At 49.7% G+C, this 19,875-nt stretch overlaps 1 protein-coding gene across 1 annotated transcript in view; it reads left to right on the top strand.

The window, feature by feature from the left end:
• Window positions 1-12,891: 12,891 nt before the first annotated feature.
• The window catches only part of Tmem154 (transmembrane protein 154), a 33,926-nt gene continuing 26,942 nt past the window's right edge, over window positions 12,892-19,875 (top strand). Inside the window, exon 1 of the mRNA XM_013120561.3 lies at window positions 12,892-13,687. Within this exon, the coding sequence (XP_012976015.1) occupies window positions 13,624-13,687 (64 nt within the window). The 5' untranslated portion in view covers window positions 12,892-13,623. The remainder of the gene's footprint in view (window positions 13,688-19,875) is intronic.

The raw sequence follows: 19,875 nt of genomic DNA, 5'->3' as shown, positions 1-19,875 counted from the left end.
GGTTTGATCAGGCGTGTGTGTGTGTGCGGGCGTGCTCACACACACACATATACATGTGTAAATGGATATATGAATTGTAAGAACTTAATGGGGGAACGATAGTTCCTCTCACTAGTTGCCAGTGTGGCACTATGAATACCTAGTTGCTTTCCTTCCTCCTGCCACCTAGGGTGATGGTGTCTGTTCCAGAGCTGGCAAATGTGACTCTGAGTGTCCCATGAGTACACTGCAGCCTATTTTGGTCCATTTGAAAGTGGAGTTGTAGTAATCAACCTATTTGGGTCAGCGTCAAGTGACAACCACTCATACGAATATTTGTGCTATGACTTCATTTACTGTGTGCTTAAATAGGCACCCAAAAGGACAGCCTGTGCAAGCTGCTATTTTCGTCTGCTCCCAGTTTCTCAGTAGGCTGCGCCATCCAAATGGTAGCAAAACACTCACTCTTCAGTGAAAACCGTGCAGAACCGCATGCTTTGCTGTTAAAACAACCTGTTTTATCACACGAGCAGGACAGTGTTTCTTGAAGGAGAATGTTGTGCATGAGAGGACATCCCCAACCCTTGCCACACGGTTAAGTCCCATTTGTCCCTCCATCTCCAGTGGCACACCCCAGCATTTCTTCTCAAGTCTATTTCCCACACATCATTGTACAAACTGCTTGAGATTGCCCCTTTCCAAGCAGCACAGGTACTTTTCAGATCTGTGCATACCCAGAAGTCCTCCTGTGGGCGTGTGATAAAAGGTGACCCCAGCCACTACCAGAAAAAAAGATTGGCCATTTTCCTGACTCTTCACTCATTCCCCATCAGTTTCTCCCAGCAATGGCACCCTGGGCTGTGACTTTCTGCTCTTGCTCCTGCGGAGCCTCCTTCCCTGTGCGTGGTCTGGAGTTGAGCACATCTTCACCCAACCATGCTGTTCAAACAGCAATGAGGACAGGATGGAGAAAGCAGCTGGGAAGTTCAGGGTAGAGGATCCTTTGACTGAGAGCTGAAAATGTCCCTGGCACTGTGCGGGCCAGAGTCCAGCAGTGCTGGGAGAGAGCTTTGGTTCTTTGAACTTCTGCCTGGAAACTATATGCAGAGGTGTGACTGCAATTCCCATCAGTCACCTGGCCAAGAGATCACACTACAGCAAGGCTGATTCCCTAAAGCCACGCTAAAGGGGCAGGAGGAATAATTATACCCTCGTTGAGATGATGTTCTTTTCCTCCCCAGAACTTCTGCCCTTAGTGTGGTTGCTTAAGTGGCAATGGCCTTGCAGCTCTGATAAGTCTGCCCACCTTTGTTTGTTTGTTTTTTACTTTCCCCTTTTCTACCTCCTTCTCTTGGATAATGGCTAAAGGCTAAGCATGCTTTTTCTGTCACTCTGGGCTTCCTCGCTCTTTCTATGAATCTAACTTGCTTTTACCATGTAGCTACTTGCTGCTGCCGTGACTTCACTCTGGCCACCATTGCTAACCTGCTGCCCCGTGCCTCCTTCCTGATTTCTCTTCTTCATTCCTTCCTCCTGGTGGCTGACAAAATCTATACAGCTTGTCTGCCCTGTTGCTTTCCCTTAAATGCTAATAAAATCGTCCCCATGCTCCTCAAGTCTATTATCAAGGAGAGAAAGAACCCAGGAGGGGACCCCAATTCCTCAGTAGAAGAAGCAGACGGTGCTGTGCTTGGGGTTCCTCTGGAGATCCAGTAGATGGTAGCGCTGAGGCCCGAGACCTGAGCCTCCAGTGTTGCACCCTTGGCTAGTCTGGGCCTTCCGCTGCCCCAGCCCTCTCAGAGGGTAAAGAGGCCTGCCCTGCCCACCACAAGGTCTGTGACAAGGAACAAATGGATGGATGTAAAGATGAGTCTCATCACTCCCACCAACCACCACAGGGTTTCTCCACCTCCACTACTGGCATTTTGAGCTGGATGACTCTTTGTTGTAGGGGGCTGGACCGGGTGTTATGGAATGCCTCCTACTAAATGCCAGTGGCATCACTAAGTTCTGGCAACGGCAAATGTGCCAAACGCCTCTGGAGGTAACTGCCTCGGCTGAGACCCACCAGCTTCGTGTTCCTGATCACACAGCCATTTGCCCCTATTGCTCCAGCCATGGTCTTTTCTGGCCATCCAAGGAATGAGGCTTATTTTCACCCCGTGTTGGCAGGCTTCCCTGTACCAGCCAACACTTTATAATGCGGTGTTTGCAGCCATCCACACAGAGGCGCAGTAGCTTCTCTGGATTCTCTCCACAGACTTTTCTGTAACAAAACTTCATTTCCTGATACTTAATTAAACAAAGAGTCCTCAGACTGGGGGAAACATTTGCCCTGTAAGCCTAAGACCCTGAGTTTAGATCTGCAGAACCACATCTTTAAAAAGCCAGGCAGCACAAGTGTCTGTAACCCCAGTGCCTCCCTCCCAGGAGGGGACAGAGACAGAGGAACCACAGAAAGTTAGTGGGCCAGCTAACCCGGCCTATGAAGCTGCAAACAGGGTGGAGGGCAGGGACAACACTCAGGGTTGTCCTCTGACCTCCATGCGGGAGCAGGAGCACACCCCCCTGCAAGCACACAGCACTAACACACACACACCCCTGCAAGTACACAGTGCTAACACACAGACACACACATGCGCACACACACCTGCAAGCACACAGCACTAATATACACACACACACCTGCAAGTACATAGTACTAACACACACACACCCCTGCAAGCACACACACACACCCCTGCAAGTACATAGTACTAACACACACACACCCCTGCAAGTACACAGCACTAATAAATACACACACAGACACTCACACACGCCCCTGCAAGTACACAGCACTAACACACACACATACACAGCACTACCACCACACTTACACACACACACACACACACACAGTCACACACAGAGACACAAAACAACACCTGCACATTTACAGCACTACCACCACCACACACACACAGACGCACACACCTGAACTTACACATCACTACAACACACACAGACACAGAAGCAACCACACACAGTGACTGCCACTACCCATGCCCCCACACTAGCTGGTGTTGTTATGGTTATATTTTTGTGTGGTACAGAAGGGTTCTGAGGACACTGTGTCTCCTATTTCTCTTCCTCCATCTTGTTCCGCTCACTCCCAGGGTTCCATTTCCCTGCACAGAGACACTGTCTGTCCTGATGGGTAGAATCTTGCCCATTTTCACTCCCAGGGTTCCATTTCCCTGCACAGAGACACTGTCTGTCCTGATGGGTAGAATCTTGCCCGTTTTCACTCCAGGGTTCCATTTCCCTGCGCAGAGACACTGTCTGTCTTGGTGGGTAGAATCTTGCCCGTTTTCTCCGCACAGGCAAGCATATTTTTCCTCATTGCTTTTCCATGCTAACATTTGTACGCAGCAGCGACAATGCTTCCCTTTTATTCCATCCTCAGGCAGCGCTGTATCCCCACAGGTGGTCAAAGAGGTGCTCAGTGCTTCCTGAGCATCTAAAACAGGCCCCGCCCCTAAAACAGGCTCCAGTGGGCAATAGTCTGCCCCATCGGTGCAGACCAAACTCCTGCAGCTATTTCCAGACAAAACCGGAAGCAGTGAGCCTCCGTCCTGTTGCACCAGGTTATGCTTCAGGATGGGGCGAGGAGGTGCTCTGCTAAGGACCCCGAAGGAAGAAGACAAACAGACTTATGCAGTAGAAATAAACAGCCCTATTATCCCCAGGAGAGAAACATAGCCCATTGTGCACCGGGGCTCATTCTGGTGAGTGCCTCCTCACAAGGGCTCAGGAAGTAAACTCCAGGCGGGAGGATGGCCAGAAGCTTCCGGTTCAGTTCATGTATAAAGACAGGTGTGCAACATGAAGAAAAGATCTCTCTCTCTCTCTCTCTCTCACACACACACACACACACACGCACGCACGCACACGCACACACGCACGCACGCACACGCAGAGGCGTGTGACTATGTGAATAAAGGACAGTTTCATTTTTATTATTTCTTTTTGCAGCACTGAGGATGTAAAGCCCATGCATGCTAGGCAAGAATTCTACCCCAGATCTACACCCCAGCCTCTTCTGTTTTATTCTTTCTGTATGTACTAATGAGCTCCAGGCTCTGCTGTGGGCCTTGGAGTAGACGGAAGTGATCGAATTAATCTAGAGAAGGATCCCGCTTCCTGAAACATGTGGCTGATGGCTTCAGTTTGTCTAGGTTCCACAGTATGAGGAGATCAAGGTCACCAGTGCAGCTTAAATGGTTCAATGCTACTTTTGTCTCCAGTCACCACCTCTGGGAACGCTGGTCCTCCCGCAGCTGTCCAGTGACTCGGCAGCCCAGGACCACCGTGGATTAACAAAGCACACCTGAACTCTTTGAAACATCTGGCTCTGGGTCGAGCAGGGGCTCCTGAAGGAGGAGGGTTGAAGGTGACATTGTTGAGTGTGAACAACCTTCTTTTCCAGGGCTGTTGCCGCACTAAGTCCAGGCAAGACGTAACCTAAATACCTCCATAGTTTGTCATCATCAGCGTGTATCTTCACGCTCACGCTCAGCTGAGCTGGGTTGCCCCAGATTTCTGGTGTCCGTGGAGTCAGTGTAACATTCTGGGGCTCATGTTGGCAGCTCCCAGAAGTACAAGGTCACAGGTACAGAGTTGGGAGACTTTTGTGACACCTGCCACACTGTCTCTTCCACCCATAGTTCAGTGCTGAGGGCAAGTCTTCAACAGCCTGGGCCAGCATGAAGAAACCAGGGCCTAGAAGAGCTAAGGCTCCATAAGGGTTTGCATAAACAACAGTCATTTGAAAAGGAAGCACCGATCTGTACCCTGAAAGCAGGCACCGTTTTTCAGAGAGAGGACATATCCTGAGATATGTAAGCCCGTGACTCCTTGTCACCCAGGACAGTTGCAGCTGACCTTTGGGTACTGAAGCATGTTGTCACCACCAGGGCCAGGCATCCTGTGCGGCTGTAGCGGAAATGATCACACCGCCGAACTTTCTGTTCTCAGCTTCAGATAAGCTCTGCACCTGTTGCTTCACAGGCTGGAAAGGGCTCACCTCACAGCTCCTTCTGCTGTGTTTCTTTATTTCCTTCCTCTTCCCTTGGTTTCACAACTGTGAGATTATCTGACCCACCGTGTGTGTTTATGGGTGTTTATGGCTTAAGGCTGCCTCGCTTCCTCCTTCCTCTCTCTTTTATTTTGGTGTGGGGAAAAGCTGTGTGCCTTTCATCTCTGGATCTTGGTGATGATGGGAAGGCTCAGGAACCTGGCTGGGGCTGTCAAGACAGCTCAGCTTGCTCAGTGAACGAGTTTGCTCCAAAGCCTGGGGATCTGGATCAGTCCTGGGAACCATATGGTGGAAGGAGAGGACTGACTCCAAGTTGTTCTCTGGACGCCACATGTGGGCTACAGTGTGTGCTCCTACACACACACACACACACACACACACACACACACACACACACACACACACACACACACACACGGGGGGTGTTAAGAGGTTTGGGTGGGGGAATCTGGCCAGCAGGGGTTTGCAGCAGCCTGTCTAAGCTGAGCCTTCCTTTGAAAATCTTTCTCTGATGGCCATATAGAACCTGTGCTGAGGCTCTGGGATCTTAGCCAGCCTGTCATTACTCTTGTTTTCAAGGGTTATTTACGTGTATGTGTATCTTTATGAGTGTATGTCATGTGTGCATGCAGGAGATTGTGAAGGTCAGAAGAGGATGTCAGATATCCTGGAGCTGGAGTTACAGGCTGCTGTGAGCCACCTAGCATTGGTACTGGGACCCAAGCTTGAGTTCTCTCGGTAAGAGCTCTTACCCACTGGTCCGTCTCTCGAGCCTTCAATCCTGCTGACTCTCAGTTCTGTGGACCAACAGTGTGTCACTACATCCATTCCTTCCCTAGCGGGAGTTTGCTGTGCCGCTGGAGAAATGATCACAACCACTGCAGGAGGGTAGTGTATAGTTGGGGGTCCCTGGACACTTTGTTTACACCCAAAGTAGCTAGTGACACTATATGGTCCAGGAGGCCACAGACAAGATACAAGGATAAACACAGAGTTCGGTTTGGGCTTTTGATCTTCTAAGGTCCAGAACTCCATTTTGGAAACCACCTCCCCTGCTGATTCTTTTGAATTTCCAAGGCAATCTTAGAGAAAATACTCCTAGGCGAGTGGAGTGTGTGAGTGGACCCTGGGATAAGCTAAGCTGGTTCTGAACCTTGGGAAATCATTGCACTAGCTGTGTTTGAAAACGACCCTATCCAGATCACCATTGCAGATGTGCTGGAGTTCAAAAGAGATGGCTGTCAGAAAAACAGAATAAGTCACCATTTTCCCACACAGGTGAATATTGTGTGCTGTGTTGCTGTGGTAGCAGGAATGAGTGCAGGGGTGTTACATCACCTGCTGTGCACAGGAGAAAGCCCCACAAGGGTTAAAAGAATGACTTCGGGGCTCAGCAGTTGAAAGCCCTTGCTGCTCCTCCAGATAATAGGAATTCAATTCCTAGCACCCATGTCCTGTCTGGGGGCTGACAAGCACTTTTAACTCCCACTCCAGGGAATCTGCTGCCCTCTTCTGGTCTCTGCAGGCACTACACACACACACACACACACACACACACACACACACACACACACACATACAGAGACAGAGACAGACTCTAGACTGACAGAGTTAAAAAGAATGATCTCAGCTTGGGATCTATCCATTCTTATCATTTTGTTACATATATATATTGCATTTCTTTAGTGTTATATTGTATTTCTGCAATGTTGGAGATAGAACTCAGGGCCTCTTGCATGCTAGGCAAAGTGTTCTACCACTGTGCCACACTCCCAGGTATATTTCGATAAAAACAATAGTCATTAATTACTTTTCTCTCCTCTCTCTGTGGCTACTGTAGCACTTCCCACACAACATTGGAGGTGTTCCTTGTAGCAGCTTCCTTAATTCTTTTATTATTTGCTGTATTCTCAAAACCTTGGCGTCTTTGTATTTTCAAGTTTTGTTGGTGCTGAGGATTTAGCTGGCTGGGGTACCATCAACTGTAAATGAGGAATGCACAATGGAAGAGAAAACCAGGGACCGGGCAGAACTCTTGCCAAGCATGCACAAGGTCCCAGGGTCCATCCCTCCCACCACACACAAAGCAAACATTGAAAGGAGAAAAAGAAGACGCTGGGATCGTTGATGTGCACGCATGTTCTAGAGCAGACTTCCGTATCAATGCTAGGCAAGGCTGACTTGCAAACATGTTTTAAGAGACATGCGAGTGGGGGAAAGGCAGTAAGATACAATCAAAGAGGAAACTGCAGTGGAAGGCAGCTTAATTCCCTGTAAGAGGCGTGGGAGGCCGCAGATGACTAACACTGTTGGGGGGGGGTCAGCTAGATACAGACAGGTCTTCCTGCTGTATTCTGATGGGTCTCACAGGAGGGAAGATGGGGGATGATAACCCAACTTGGGGGTTAGAAGGGGGGTTGTGGAGGAGGTTGTGAAGGGGAATTGTGGAGGGGGTTATGGAGGGGAGTTGGGGAGGGAGTTATGGAGGGCTTGTGGAGGGGGTTAGAAGGGGAATTGTGGAGGGGGTTGAGAAGAGGAATTGTGGAGGGGGTTGAGAAGGGGAATTGTGGAGGGGGTTGAGAAGGGGAATTGTGGAGGGGGTTGAGAAGGGGAATTGTGGAGGGGGTTGAGAAGGGGAATTGTGGAGGGGGTTGAGAAGGGGAATTGTGGAGGGGGTTAGAAGGGGAATTGTGGAGGGGGTTGAGAAGGGGAATTGTGGAGGGGGTTGAGAAGGGGAATTGTGGAGGGGGTTGAGAAGGGGAATTGTGGAGGGGGTTGAGAAGGGGAATTGTGGAGGGGGTTGAGAAGGGGAATTGTGGAGGGGGTTGAGAAGGGGAATTGTGGAGGGGGTTGAGAAGGGGAATTGTGGAGGGGGTTGTGGAGGGGGTTGAGAAGGGGAATTGTGGAGGGGGTTAGAAGGGGAATTGTGGAGGGGGTTGGGGAGGGAGTTATGGAGGGCTTGTGGAGGGGGTTAGAAGGGGAATTGTGGAGGGGGTTGTGGAGGGGAGTTGTAGAATGAGGTTGAGGAGGGGACCTAGGAGGGGACTTGGGGAGGGGAGGGTGAGGGGCTTAGGAAGGGGGTAGGGAGGCACTTATCTGAGTCTTGAAAGCTCATTCAGTAAGGAAACCTGGGCAGATGACAGCTACAGCCTCACTTTTAGTTCCAAGCTCCCTTCAGTGAAGGCAAAGGGGGAAAGAATGGGCACTATTTACTTCTCACTTGTTGAGAAAAAGACACACGTTTTTTTCCAGGAACTAAAAATGAAACTCTAGAGCAGGTTTCTCAGATTTATTTTTAGTGTATAAAAGTCCCCTCAACATCATCAAACATGGAGAGTTCTGGAGATTGTCACTCAGTAGTTCCAGGGTATAGCCCAGGACTGAACTTCAATAAGTTACCCAAAATAGCTCTAATGTAGGTGTCCTCCCTAGAAAAACCCACTTTAAAAAAATACTATCATGAAAGGAAGTTAGTTCTCTACTCATTTGTCCTGATGCATTGAGGACAGACTGAAGAAGACAGAGGGACACCAACTTTTGGGGCCTCCTCTCAGACGCTGCCCAAGGGCCCCCTGGACCCCAGCTCTGTACTTCATTCTTCATGCCAGCTGCCCCCTTAACCCCCAAAGGCAAGGGCTGGGGTCTGTGGGGGGAAGGCCCGGTGTCATCGGTGAGCTGCTGAAGATCTTCAGCTCTGTTTGGATAGACACAGTCTCTGGGCAAGGAACCATGCCACAGATGCTGATTTTAAAGCTTTTCTTCCTTCTCAGTGTCTGACAGATGTGAGCATACAGCGAGCAGGGTTAGCAGCAGCAGCGGCGAGCAGGGGCATCAGGGAGCAGGGGCAGCAGCAGCGAGCAGGGGGTGGGGTGGGGGGACAGCAGCGAGTAGGGGCAGCAGCAGCAGAGAGCAGGGGCAGCAGCAGAGAGCAGGGAGGGGGCAGCAGCAGCAGAGAGCAGGGGCAGCAGCAGCGAGCAGGGGGGGTGGGGTGGGGGGACAGCAGTGAGTAGGGGCAGCAGCAAGTGGTGCTCTCTGTGCTCCTCTGTGACCTTGGGTGCTGGAACTCCTAGGTCTTGGTGGCAGCAGTGTTAACCACTCTGAGTCCTGGGTCTGAGATCCTTCAGATTCTGGACATCTCTCTGGAGCCATTTCAGAGACTAGGGCCTGCAGATTCTCTTCTCTGGCCCCTGACAGCCCTTTATCCTTTTATAAACTATCTGCTCTCTCCTGTCAGCTCACCACTTCTAATGGTGTGAGAGCAACCATGCACCCTATGGCACAGCATCAGGGTGCTGGGTGCCCATTCGATGCCCGCAAGGTCTTCGCTGTCTACAAGGAGGTGTGCCCACATGCCCACATGATCGGCCCATGGTGCCTTCAGAACCAAGCCAAAGCTGACTCAACTCTTAGTGTTACAGCTTGCTTAGCTTTAAAACTGTGCTCCTTGCCACCGTTTCTGTCTTCTTTTACCAGCTCAGCCCGCACTCGAACTCTTGAAAGCAGGGAAGGCAAGAGCACTCCAGGCCCCAGTGTTGCAGCACTGGGGGGCAGTTCAGGAAGGCACTTGGCAGCAGACACCCCAGCTGAGTCTAAGCAGCCCGGGTCACAGACTACAAGAGCTGGGACGTGCTTACACCCACCACACGCGTCTGTTTGGCCCGTCACAGCTGTTGGTTTAGAACCAATCACGGTTGTGGAGGTTTGTGTTTTGGATCAATCATGGCCTTGTTGTGTGCCCCCCCACCCCGTGTGTGTGTGTGTGTGTGTGTGTGTGTGTGTGTGTGTGTGTGTGTGTGTGTGTGTGTGTCCGGGAAGTGCTCCTCCTCTGGCCAAGGTGGAAATGGTTCAGAAGGCTTAGCCCTCTGTGGAATATTCAAGATCACTGGAGCCAGTAAGCTAGCAAGGATAGTCCAGTTGGCTGTAAAACCTATAGCCTGCTTGTTTGCTCAGGACAACTTAGATGACAAGAAAAAATGAGAGTGTCAAATTGTCCCATCCTTGTCTCTGCTTCCTTGCAGAAAGTGAGTTTCAGAAGGAGTGCTTGTTGACAATAAGTAACAGCAGTTTTAACAGTTGTAAACAATACCCAACATATGCCCAGAGCCTAGCAAAAAGTTAGTCTCACAAGAAGTCAGTTATCTAAGTGACCAGCAAAGAGTGTGGGGCAAGAGCTGGCAGCTGGACTTGTCAGGAGGAAACTGGCCATGCAGGGTCAGGTACTGCCCCTCCAAATGCAGGGAGCAAGCTAGCCTCATGCCGCCCGGGGCTGCAGCTCTCTGCACACACTGGGGTTTAGTCTCCTCTTGCTGCTGCAGACGTTACTCTTGCTGCTCTCTCTGACGTGTCTTTGGTTCCTGGGGCCATCGTTGGTTCCCCCCCCTCCATTCATGCAGCCTTCAAGAGGATTTACAGCCTTGGCTGCTCTCAGCAACCTTGTCTGAGGGCCTGCCGCCCCTCAGTAAGTACCAAGGAGCTGCCAGCCCCTTCTCTGGAGACAGAAAAATGGTTTGGAAAGCTTGCAGCCGTGCGTGTGTGGGTGTTGAGAACACTGTAGAAGCATGTGATATACATGGGGTGATCATAGGAAGCTGAATATACAAATGGCAATCCCTGATCATATGTGGAAACAAGAGGAAACCTCCCTCTTGTTTCCAGCAGCCAATTCAGAAGACAGCAACATTGCAGGAAGGTTACTGTCTGACAGGGACAGATGTTTATTCTGCTGTCTGATTCTGGGGAAACCAAGGATAGACTGTTCACCAGCTGCTGAAAACAACAGCCCGGACTTACTGTAGCCTGAACTTCCAGGGAGTCTGCCTGCAGCCTCTCACTCGATATGCTGGGATGCTTTCCCAGCCCCGGCCTGTCTAAAGGTTCCTGCCAAGGATAGTAGCCTGCTCCCTTGCTAGAATGAGCTTGGAATTAATTGGCCACTGTTTGTTCTTGTTTGCTCTATTCCATGGTGTCCAGGAATGTGTGTGGAGGGAGAGCTTTGAGTGCATTTATGAGGGTGTATGGGGGGGGGAGTGTGTCCAAGCATGGGTATACCTGTGTGTGGTGTGTGTACCACAGGGTCTGTGCATGCGTGGGTGAGGTAACACTACACGAGAGCGTGTGTATGTGCATGGGTGTGTGAGGTAGTGTTGCGCGTGTATAACACTACATGAAGGTGTGTGTGTGTGTATGGTGTATGTGTGTGTGCTCACGCATGCCTGGGTATGTTGGTAAGAACACAGTTTGGGCAGAAGCAATCCATGGACAGAAAGCTGGCATTCACAGTGAGAGCTTCACGCTTCTCCACTGAGTCCTTGGGCTTCCTCAGCCTCTATGGTCCATGGAGTGAGGACACAGGCAGAAAGCAATGGTAGTGGCAGGGAGCCGCTTCTGTAGATTGAACCGATGGCTGGAAAAGCCATACTCTCCGGGAAAGGGAGTCAGCAGCCTTAGAGCCAAAGCTAGAGGTTGGCTCACCTCTGTGACCCCTCGAGCCTGTGAGGCCTCAGGGTGTGTCCTGGACGCCCCCCCATCCTTTTCTCCTTGCTGTTCCACAGCTCTCTACATGCACCTGTGGACCTGAGTCACAAAGACCTGTGCCTCAGGGTGAGGACCGAGGCCCTGCTTTCCCGTGTACCAGAATTTAATCTGAGGCCCTGGCAGTCACTTTCCAGAATTAATGGTTGATGAAATGAGAGCAAACAGAGGTAAATAGCCCTTTTCCTGCCACACAGTCCCTGGTGATTTTAGCTGCAGTGGGTGGGTCTCTGGGGTGTTACCACTTTCCGATCAATGACGGTAATTTTCTTTCGCTGAGAGCCGCTGCATCAAGCGGGCTAGGGCCTTAGTGAGCACAAAGGTCAAAAGAAAACGGTGCGCTGGGCAGGGGTCTCTGCAGTCCTGCCTTCTGCTGCCCATCATCCTAACAGAGTGACTCTCACTGCTCAGAACTGACACAGAGCCGGCTGTGACACTAAACTGCCCGCCCTTGCCTGCTGTAGCTCAGCTCAACACTGGCTGGAAGGAATCGGACAAATAGCTCACCCTTGTCAAATGTGTGCCTCGGCCCAAGAGCCCAAGCTGTGTTTAAGGGGAGGATGACGATGTCAAAGTGAAGCTCAGAGCCCCCAGGACCCAAGCTTCTCTTTTGCAGGTGTGTTTCCCAGCTGGAGAAGAGCTCAGTCCCGCAGGAGTGACAGCCACCCAGACTCCGCACCACAGTGTCTGGGAGCCAGGGGCCTGGTGACTCTCCGCGAGAGTGTGCTGAATAGCTCCCACTCTGCTGCTTTCTTATACGTCATCCGGTTCTGAATACATCTATTTTCTTTTGCATTGTCCCCAAAGGCAAGAGTGTAGTGTATCAAGAGTGGCTCTGTCACTTTAAGACATTCAAATGCACTCTGGAAGTCCACAAACACACTGAGTGTCATGTGAATCACCACTGTTTATGTAGACAAGAACTGAGGTCACCACTGGAAGGCAGTGGGTTAAAGAACAAGTTTATGGCTGTGTCAGGGGCGGAGGAACCTTGGTCACTTGGTAGGCTTATGCCTAGTGGCTCACCTGGGACTGGATGGGGAGGAGAGTGACATTCCTCTTTAGAGGAGTCAGAGGCTGGCCTCTTCTTCGCTTCCCTGTTTCTAGGCACCACAGCAAATGCAATTAGGTAACTAGTTAGTAACTGCATAGGTGCCAGTCCAACCAAGGGAAGGGCTCCAAAGCATTCTAGCCACCCCGGTATGCAAAAGACCCTCCCTCCTTCATTGTTTCCACTGGGGAGGATTTCTGGCCTTATCTTAATCCTATTCAATCCTGTTTTTCTGGTTAACAGGTCCGCTTTCCACCTGCACGTCCAGTCTCCCGGGGAAGGAAGGTGCAGCATTGTTGGTAGGTCCAAACAGGGCATCTGGGAAGCAGGCCCTGGAGGGCTGATGCCAAGGAATGAGTCTGGCTGGCTGGAGAGCAATGGACTAGCGGTTTTCTGCTGCCTTGACAGCCGGCGCTGTCCACCTCAAGAGTCACTAAGTGCGTGAAGTTGTTTAAATTTAAAAATTAAATTTGCTTAATGTAAAAGTTCACTTCATACGAGACTCAGTCCAGTGCACAGCAGACAATGTGGCTAATGACTATTACCAGACAGAGCTGATTTGAGACAATGCCATCAGCACTGAGTTCAGGGCTGTGCTATCCAAGGCTCTGGACAGCTCCACAGATCCGCTAGAACAGTGTGCAAACTTGTCAAGCCAGAACGCGCGTTTGTGGTCCAGGCCCTTCCTGATGCTGAATGACACCTGACCGAGGGACTCTGGTTTCTCAGGGACAGAAAGGTGGAGGCCCAGGCTCCCAAAGGCTAGGGAGGTGCTAACTGAATCAGTGCTGGGCGAGCAGCTCCTCTGTTGCAACTCTTGCCAGTCTGACAGGCTCCTGCAGAGTTACATCACTTCCTAAAAATCAGGCAAACACCTCTCCTTCAAGTGAGCACCGACCCAAAGGAGCAGGAAACAGGAAATGTGCGCGTCGGAGGGAGGCTGGGGCTCTGCAGCATCCTGAGCCAGGACGAGCCAGCTGAGATGACTGTGCTGCGCATTGCCCTGGTCTTGGCCCTGGGACTCACATTCGGTCACTCTGATCAGGGTAAGTGACCTCCAGCTGGGAACAAGGATAGGAAGCCTGTAGGTGCCCGAGGCTACGGGACTCCTTCGGGGAGGGTCCCACCCAGAAAACCTAATCCTTCCGTGAAACTTAAAGGCGAAGAAAAGTAAAACTGTCTTTGGAAGGGCAGGGCTGGAGGATGGGTCTTACTTTCACCGCAGCCTCTCGCTTGTTCTAAACCCCCGGCTATCTTTGCCTTTTATGATCCCTGTAATTAATCAGCTTTACTGGGCACATTAAGAAAACCATAAACTTTTTGGCAGTTCATGGAAAAGAATGTTCCAGTCTCCTAAAAGACAGAAGTAATCATTTCACTTTAATAGCTGAGAACTCTGCCAATTCCAAAAACTTCTTGGGGAGAGAAAAAGGAAAACAAAACTACTAGGGAATGGAACTGTACTCTTGGAAAGGATTGGGATGAAGATGTAAATGGGAAATGAGTTACCAGGCATCCATTCATCCATCTCTAACATCCAGATAATTCTTTGATCTGGTTTTCTTTGATCTTGGTACTATGGGGGATGTTTTCTTTGCGCCCATTGTTACTAATGAACATTTGCTTTAAAGGCTAATGTGATTACAGGTGATCAAGGTACTGGGAGAGACAGTACCACAAATCAATCTGCGAGGCTGAGCAGCCTTTGACTGGCTGTCTTGGCAGTTGCCACAACAAGCAAATGCTCACTCTCTCCTTTGCCTCTGGAGGTTCTGCTGACTTGCCCTTTGTAGATGCGCTTGGTGTCTGGGGATGGGTAGATAATGCCTACTTCTAGGGGAGGGCTGTATCTAAAGCAGAAGGAAAATGTGCCATTGTTATTTAGATAGGGTGGTGACATCAGACACTGATGACACAGAGACCGCAGCTTCCACACCTCTCACAGCCTCTCAGGCTGTCTTGCAGGGCACCCTTTCCGTGGTGTGTGCAAGTGTCTGAAGCAGCATGTGAGGGGAGTGTGTGCTACTTTCAAAGTGAGATGGGAAGTGTGTCCTTGTGTTTGTGCACTGGGCTTTGGAGCAGGGAGGAAGTGGCAGGAGCCATGAGCACATGCGGGAAAAATCCTCTTTCATTTACCGTTGACTTTCCTAAGCTCTGTCAGAGCTTCGCACACTAGGAACTTAGTAACTGTTAACAAATATTAAAGCCATCCCTGGAATGGCTATGAGGCTGATCTTCACAGAGCCCAGGAAGCGGAGGTACAGAGGAAGGTCAGAAGCTAGAGGTGCAAGCGAGGTTGCGGTGCTGCGTGCAGAGAGCGTCTCTCTGTAAGCCGCGCTGCTTGGGGCCCTGCCTGTATCCCCAGTGTCTTAAAAGATGTAAAAACACCACTTGCAGAAAGCTGCATGCTAAGGCTGTGTACTTGGACATTAGTCAAGGAAAGGCTAGTCCACACTGAAGCTTAGGCTTTAAAGCAATCCGTGCACATCCTTTTGAACCAGTTGTGCTTAAGAATATGAGTTAGATTGCAGTTTTTGATGTCTTTACTTATTAAAAAATAAGGTGTAGAGGGATGTGTAGTAGAAAACTCCTGAAAGTGCCACTCTCTCTATCACAAGCATCTTCTGAGATCTACCCCAAACGAAGCCTTTATGACAACAAGCAAGCAAGAGTATACAGTACTTCCAGTTGCAGGAGCCCAGCCTCGGTCCCTGTGTGTCAGCCTGTCTTTAGTGGACAGCCTGGTTCAGAATTGAGAACCATGTCAAGTGAAACTATACCCTGGGAAACAAGCGGGAGACAAGTAGGAAAACATCTTTCCTTGGATTTTGACCAAATCAATGAGTGTAGCTGAGGCGAACTCTGGACAGCACGTCTCAGCCAGCGTGGGGTCTTCAGCAAGCTGGCGTGGAGGTCTGTGTATAGGAAGACCAAGCGTTGTGGTCCCTGCATATTAGTAACAGAACTGTATTTGTTTGCCTTGGCCAGGACCTGTCCACAGGAAAAGGAACGGTGAGAGTAGGTTTTTAATGTGGGCTGCTGTAAGGGAAGTAGAGCTGAGGTAGATGCTGAGTGAGCAGAGAAGCTGGGGACTAGCAGGGTTGAGAGCAGAGTGCTAAAGCCACCAGATGAGAGGCTTTGGGGTGTGGGAACGGGGAGAGAAAGAATGGCCCCTGCACAGCTGAGAGCTGACTCCAGAGAGGCAATGGTCTTGGGGATCTAAAGCTACAACAAAACAAAAGAGAGGAAAGAGAGGAGACAAAGAGTAAAGAAGAAAGGACAAATACTGACATTGGTGGTGCATGCCTGCCATCCCAGCATGGGGGCGGGGGGGCTCAGAAGGACTGGGGTCAGTGCTTAATTGGGCCTTATAGAGATCCAGTACCAACAAGAACAACAGCAAACCAAACCAAACAGCAGGGGATGGGCTTAAAAGTGTCTACAGTTCCAAATTCCAGGAAGCTGTGAGAGGAGGGCTTTCGGGATGGGCTCAGTTCTGTGAAGACACAGTGTGCCCTGTGCCTGGCCAGCCAGCTTCAGTTAGCAACACCCTCTCTCAAACACTGCCCACGGTGTGGAGAAACAGGAACTGTGCAGGGCAGTCTGCAGCTCAGCCCGCCCACCGAGCTTTTGGTTTTAGTGATCATGATTTACATTTCTAGAAAGTCTAACATATAAAGGTTTGTTTTTTTAAATTTTTTTACTTAGGCTTGGTTATTTACTTCCTGTTCATGTTATGTCTGCCATTATCTACTGGGCGGTTTTCTTCTAACACCTGTATAGACTGACTCTTGCTGCTTGCTGGACTGTTGGCTTCCCAGGCACGAGGGAAGTCCTGAGGGCACTGGGGGCAGAGCCTGGCATGCAGGGAATGGCTCACCTATCATTTGACGCCAGATTCTCTCCATCAACCCCTAGCCCTGGAAAGTACAGCGTCCTCCTCTATACTACACACTAGGAATGAGGCCAGGGCTGGCTTGGGCTTAGAGGAAGTTATGACTGGACCTTGGGTTTCACCTCAGCCATGGGGCAGGCAGACAGTAAGACTCAGTCTCTGACCGTTGCGTGGGGAGGACGTCAACACCTCTGGAAAGATGTAAGCCATCAAAGCAGAACCAACAGTGAGGCCAGTCAGTAACCAGGAGGAACCATGGGGACAGGGAGATGGCCAGTGAGAAAGGTAGAGACAACTGAGCCAGACTGAAGATCTGAGGAGGCCTGGCTTCCACATGGTCGAGGTTGTCCTGGCTGACACTGAGTGTGGAATATTGTTATCCACCACACATATCCTTCAGGTCATGGCCTGGTGTTGTAGCTTTAACTTTTGACACAGTTATTGGATAGGCATTCCTTAAAAACATTGCATGGTCTCTTATATCCCCAGAACCAGATAGGCTCTGGGTTTTCATTTCTTCTATAATCTTGTTTGTTTAGGATTTTAAAAGCTGTTTTGTGAAATAGGATCTGCCTCTGTAGCTCAGGTTAGCTCAAACTCACAGTCCTCTGACCTCAGCTTTCTGGACATGAGGCCCTTAGATTTCTTTATACATTTACAGGCAACTTCTCTTGTTTCATCTGGTATTTCTAGCTGTTGCTCACTGGGAACACTTTCTTAAATGGATCAGTTGCTGGAGAGGAGAGTTTTACTGTGCAGGCATCCTGGAGGGTGGCTTGGAAATGTTCTCACTCTGTCATCTCAAGGGCTTATTCCAGATCACACAGGAATGAATGGGCAGCCAGTGTTGACTGTGCCATTTGTAAATCTATGGGAGAGAAGGAAAATCTAATGTTCATCCACAGAAGAAGGGGAGATAGATAGAACTTTGCAGTTTTAGAATGAGAGCCACGGAGCGAGCCTGACGAACCTGAGCTTCTAGTATCATGGATCCGTCTCAAAAGAACGCTAGCGAGAAACAAGAGATTAATATGTACGAGGTCAACATCTCCACCTTTTGGGGAACTGAAGCAGGGGGATTGCTGGAACCATGAAATCTGAGACTAGCCTGGGCAGCACAGACCCTTAACTCAATATTATTATTCAAATAATCGCCGTGTTTATCTTAAGTTTCTAAAGTGTCCCAAACTATGTTATGCATGGCTTAGATGGAGCCATGGATGTATTTGAAAACATGGATACACACTAACTTTTAAGTGCTTACTTTTGTGAGTAAGGGATAGAAATTATATCAAGTATGGCCATGCCTCTTACTGAGCTTTCTGCCAGTGTAAAAAAAATCCGAGGAAGGGCTAGGGATTTAGTTAGGTACACATGAGGCCCTAGGTTCAAACCTCAGTACCAACCAACTGACCAACAGACAAAAAGGCACAAAAGCCAAAACAAACAAATGAACAAAACCAAGGTAAAATATTTGAAGAAATGAGCTTCTAAGGAAGAACGATTTATTTTAGGTCATTGTTTGAGTCCACGGTCAGTTGGCCCATGTTGCCTTCGGGCCTGTGGTGAGGTGGTACATGATAGTCAGGAGCCTGTGGTTTAGAAAACTGCTCACTGTGAGGCAGCTGGGGAGCAGAGATGGGGAAGGGTATCTCCTTCAAGGCCATGCCTCCAGACCTGACACACCAGGTAATAGTGTCACAACCTGGCAACCAAGCCTTCAAGACAGGGATTTGGGGAGACATTCTAGAGCCATACTGTAACAATGGCTGTAGTACTGTCTCCTTGAGGTGAGAAGGACAACAAATGGCTGGGAGACAGTTCAGAAGTTCAGAGCTCTTTTTGGGTTTGATTTCTTTTTTGAGACAGGCTTTCTCTGTGTAGCCCCGGCTGTCCTGGATAATAACTTGGTGCTGCTTTGTGGGCAGTGAACAGAGATGGGCAGGACACTTTGGGCACAGTCTGAGGTCCCTGAGCAAAGCTTCCCCAATGGTGCCATCCTTCTCCTTGGCACTAGCTTCTCTATGTATCACACACAGTCAATCCTCCATAACCAGGCTGGTTCCCAGTATGTCTGGTATGGCTATTTGTTCCAGTTTTGTTCCTAGCCACCTTATAATCAGGTTGCACAAATCCTGAACAATTATTTTTTAAGTGATCAATAGAAAACAAAGCAACCACTTAACAGTGTATAAACCTATTCACTTTGCTCCTAAGGCTCCTTTCTGCATATGATCCCCAACTCACTTAAAAAGATCAGTCCATCACTATGAGTCATGGTGAATGAAAGCTCTGTCCACTCATTCATGATTTAGCTCAGTAGGTCTCAACCCAGCAAACATAATTGCAAGAGTTATCTAGGAGTGTTTTAAGAAATACTGTTGGGACCAGGGCTATTACTTGGCATCGGAGTATGCGTGTCACAGGAGCAAGGCCCTAGGGTTGATTCTGAGACACATACCCTGTTACCCAGGTTACGTCTCTAGATAGCATCAAATAACTGGTGAAGCTGAGAACAGTTGCTGTTGGGGACGACTGATTATCATTTACCACAAAATTGCCTAGGCAACAACCTCCAGATCAGTGAACTGTCTTGGGATCTAACTCAAGCCCACTACGTGGGGGCACTGGGAGCACTAAGTGGGGACGCTGGGAGAAGTTCCCAGCAGTCTATGCTTCATGAACTTTCCTATACAGTTCCAATGACCACAGGCTTCAACCACCATGCATGGCATCAGTAGACCTCTTTGGGAGATGCAGGTTCTAAAGCTAGGCACACCTCTCATACTTGTTCAGAAAGGGGAGTGCTCGGTGCTTGTCTTGTTCCTCTTCTAACATACCCTGGCCAGCATCTCCCAGGGGCTCAGCTTTCAACCTTAAGCCATTGGGATCTGCTGATAGGTTGGGTATTAGGTTTCCAGCCTTGAGTCTTGATTCTTGTAAAGTTTGCTGAATGAACATTAGAATAACAGTGAGTTGAGGTAGCCCTTAGAAGTTGGTCTCAACCTTGGCTACATCCTGGAGAGCATCAAAGCCTTTGCCCCAGCCTCTGATGTAGATACTATGGGCTGGGGTGAGAGCTGAGTATCAGGTTTTTAAGTGCCCCAGCGGGGCGAATGTGCAGCTGCCAGAGGTGCCCTTGACTTTAAACTTTGGTGTTCAAGACAGGATATCACGTAGCAAGAGATGACCTTGAACTTGTGGTCCTCCTGCCTCTAACCCCAAAGAGCTGGGATTGTGGGTATGCTTAGTTTCTCCAGAGCTGACGTTTCACCCAGGGCTTCATGCCTGCTAAGCAAGTACTCTGCCAACTGAGCTATAGCCCTACTCCCTGCTTGG

The sequence above is a fragment of the Mesocricetus auratus genome, unplaced genomic scaffold, assembly GCF_017639785.1.
Source record: "Mesocricetus auratus isolate SY011 unplaced genomic scaffold, BCM_Maur_2.0 Super-Scaffold_100009, whole genome shotgun sequence".
NCBI classification, from domain to species: Eukaryota; Metazoa; Chordata; class Mammalia; order Rodentia; family Cricetidae; genus Mesocricetus; species Mesocricetus auratus.
This window is presented reverse-complemented; position numbering and strand designations above follow the sequence as displayed.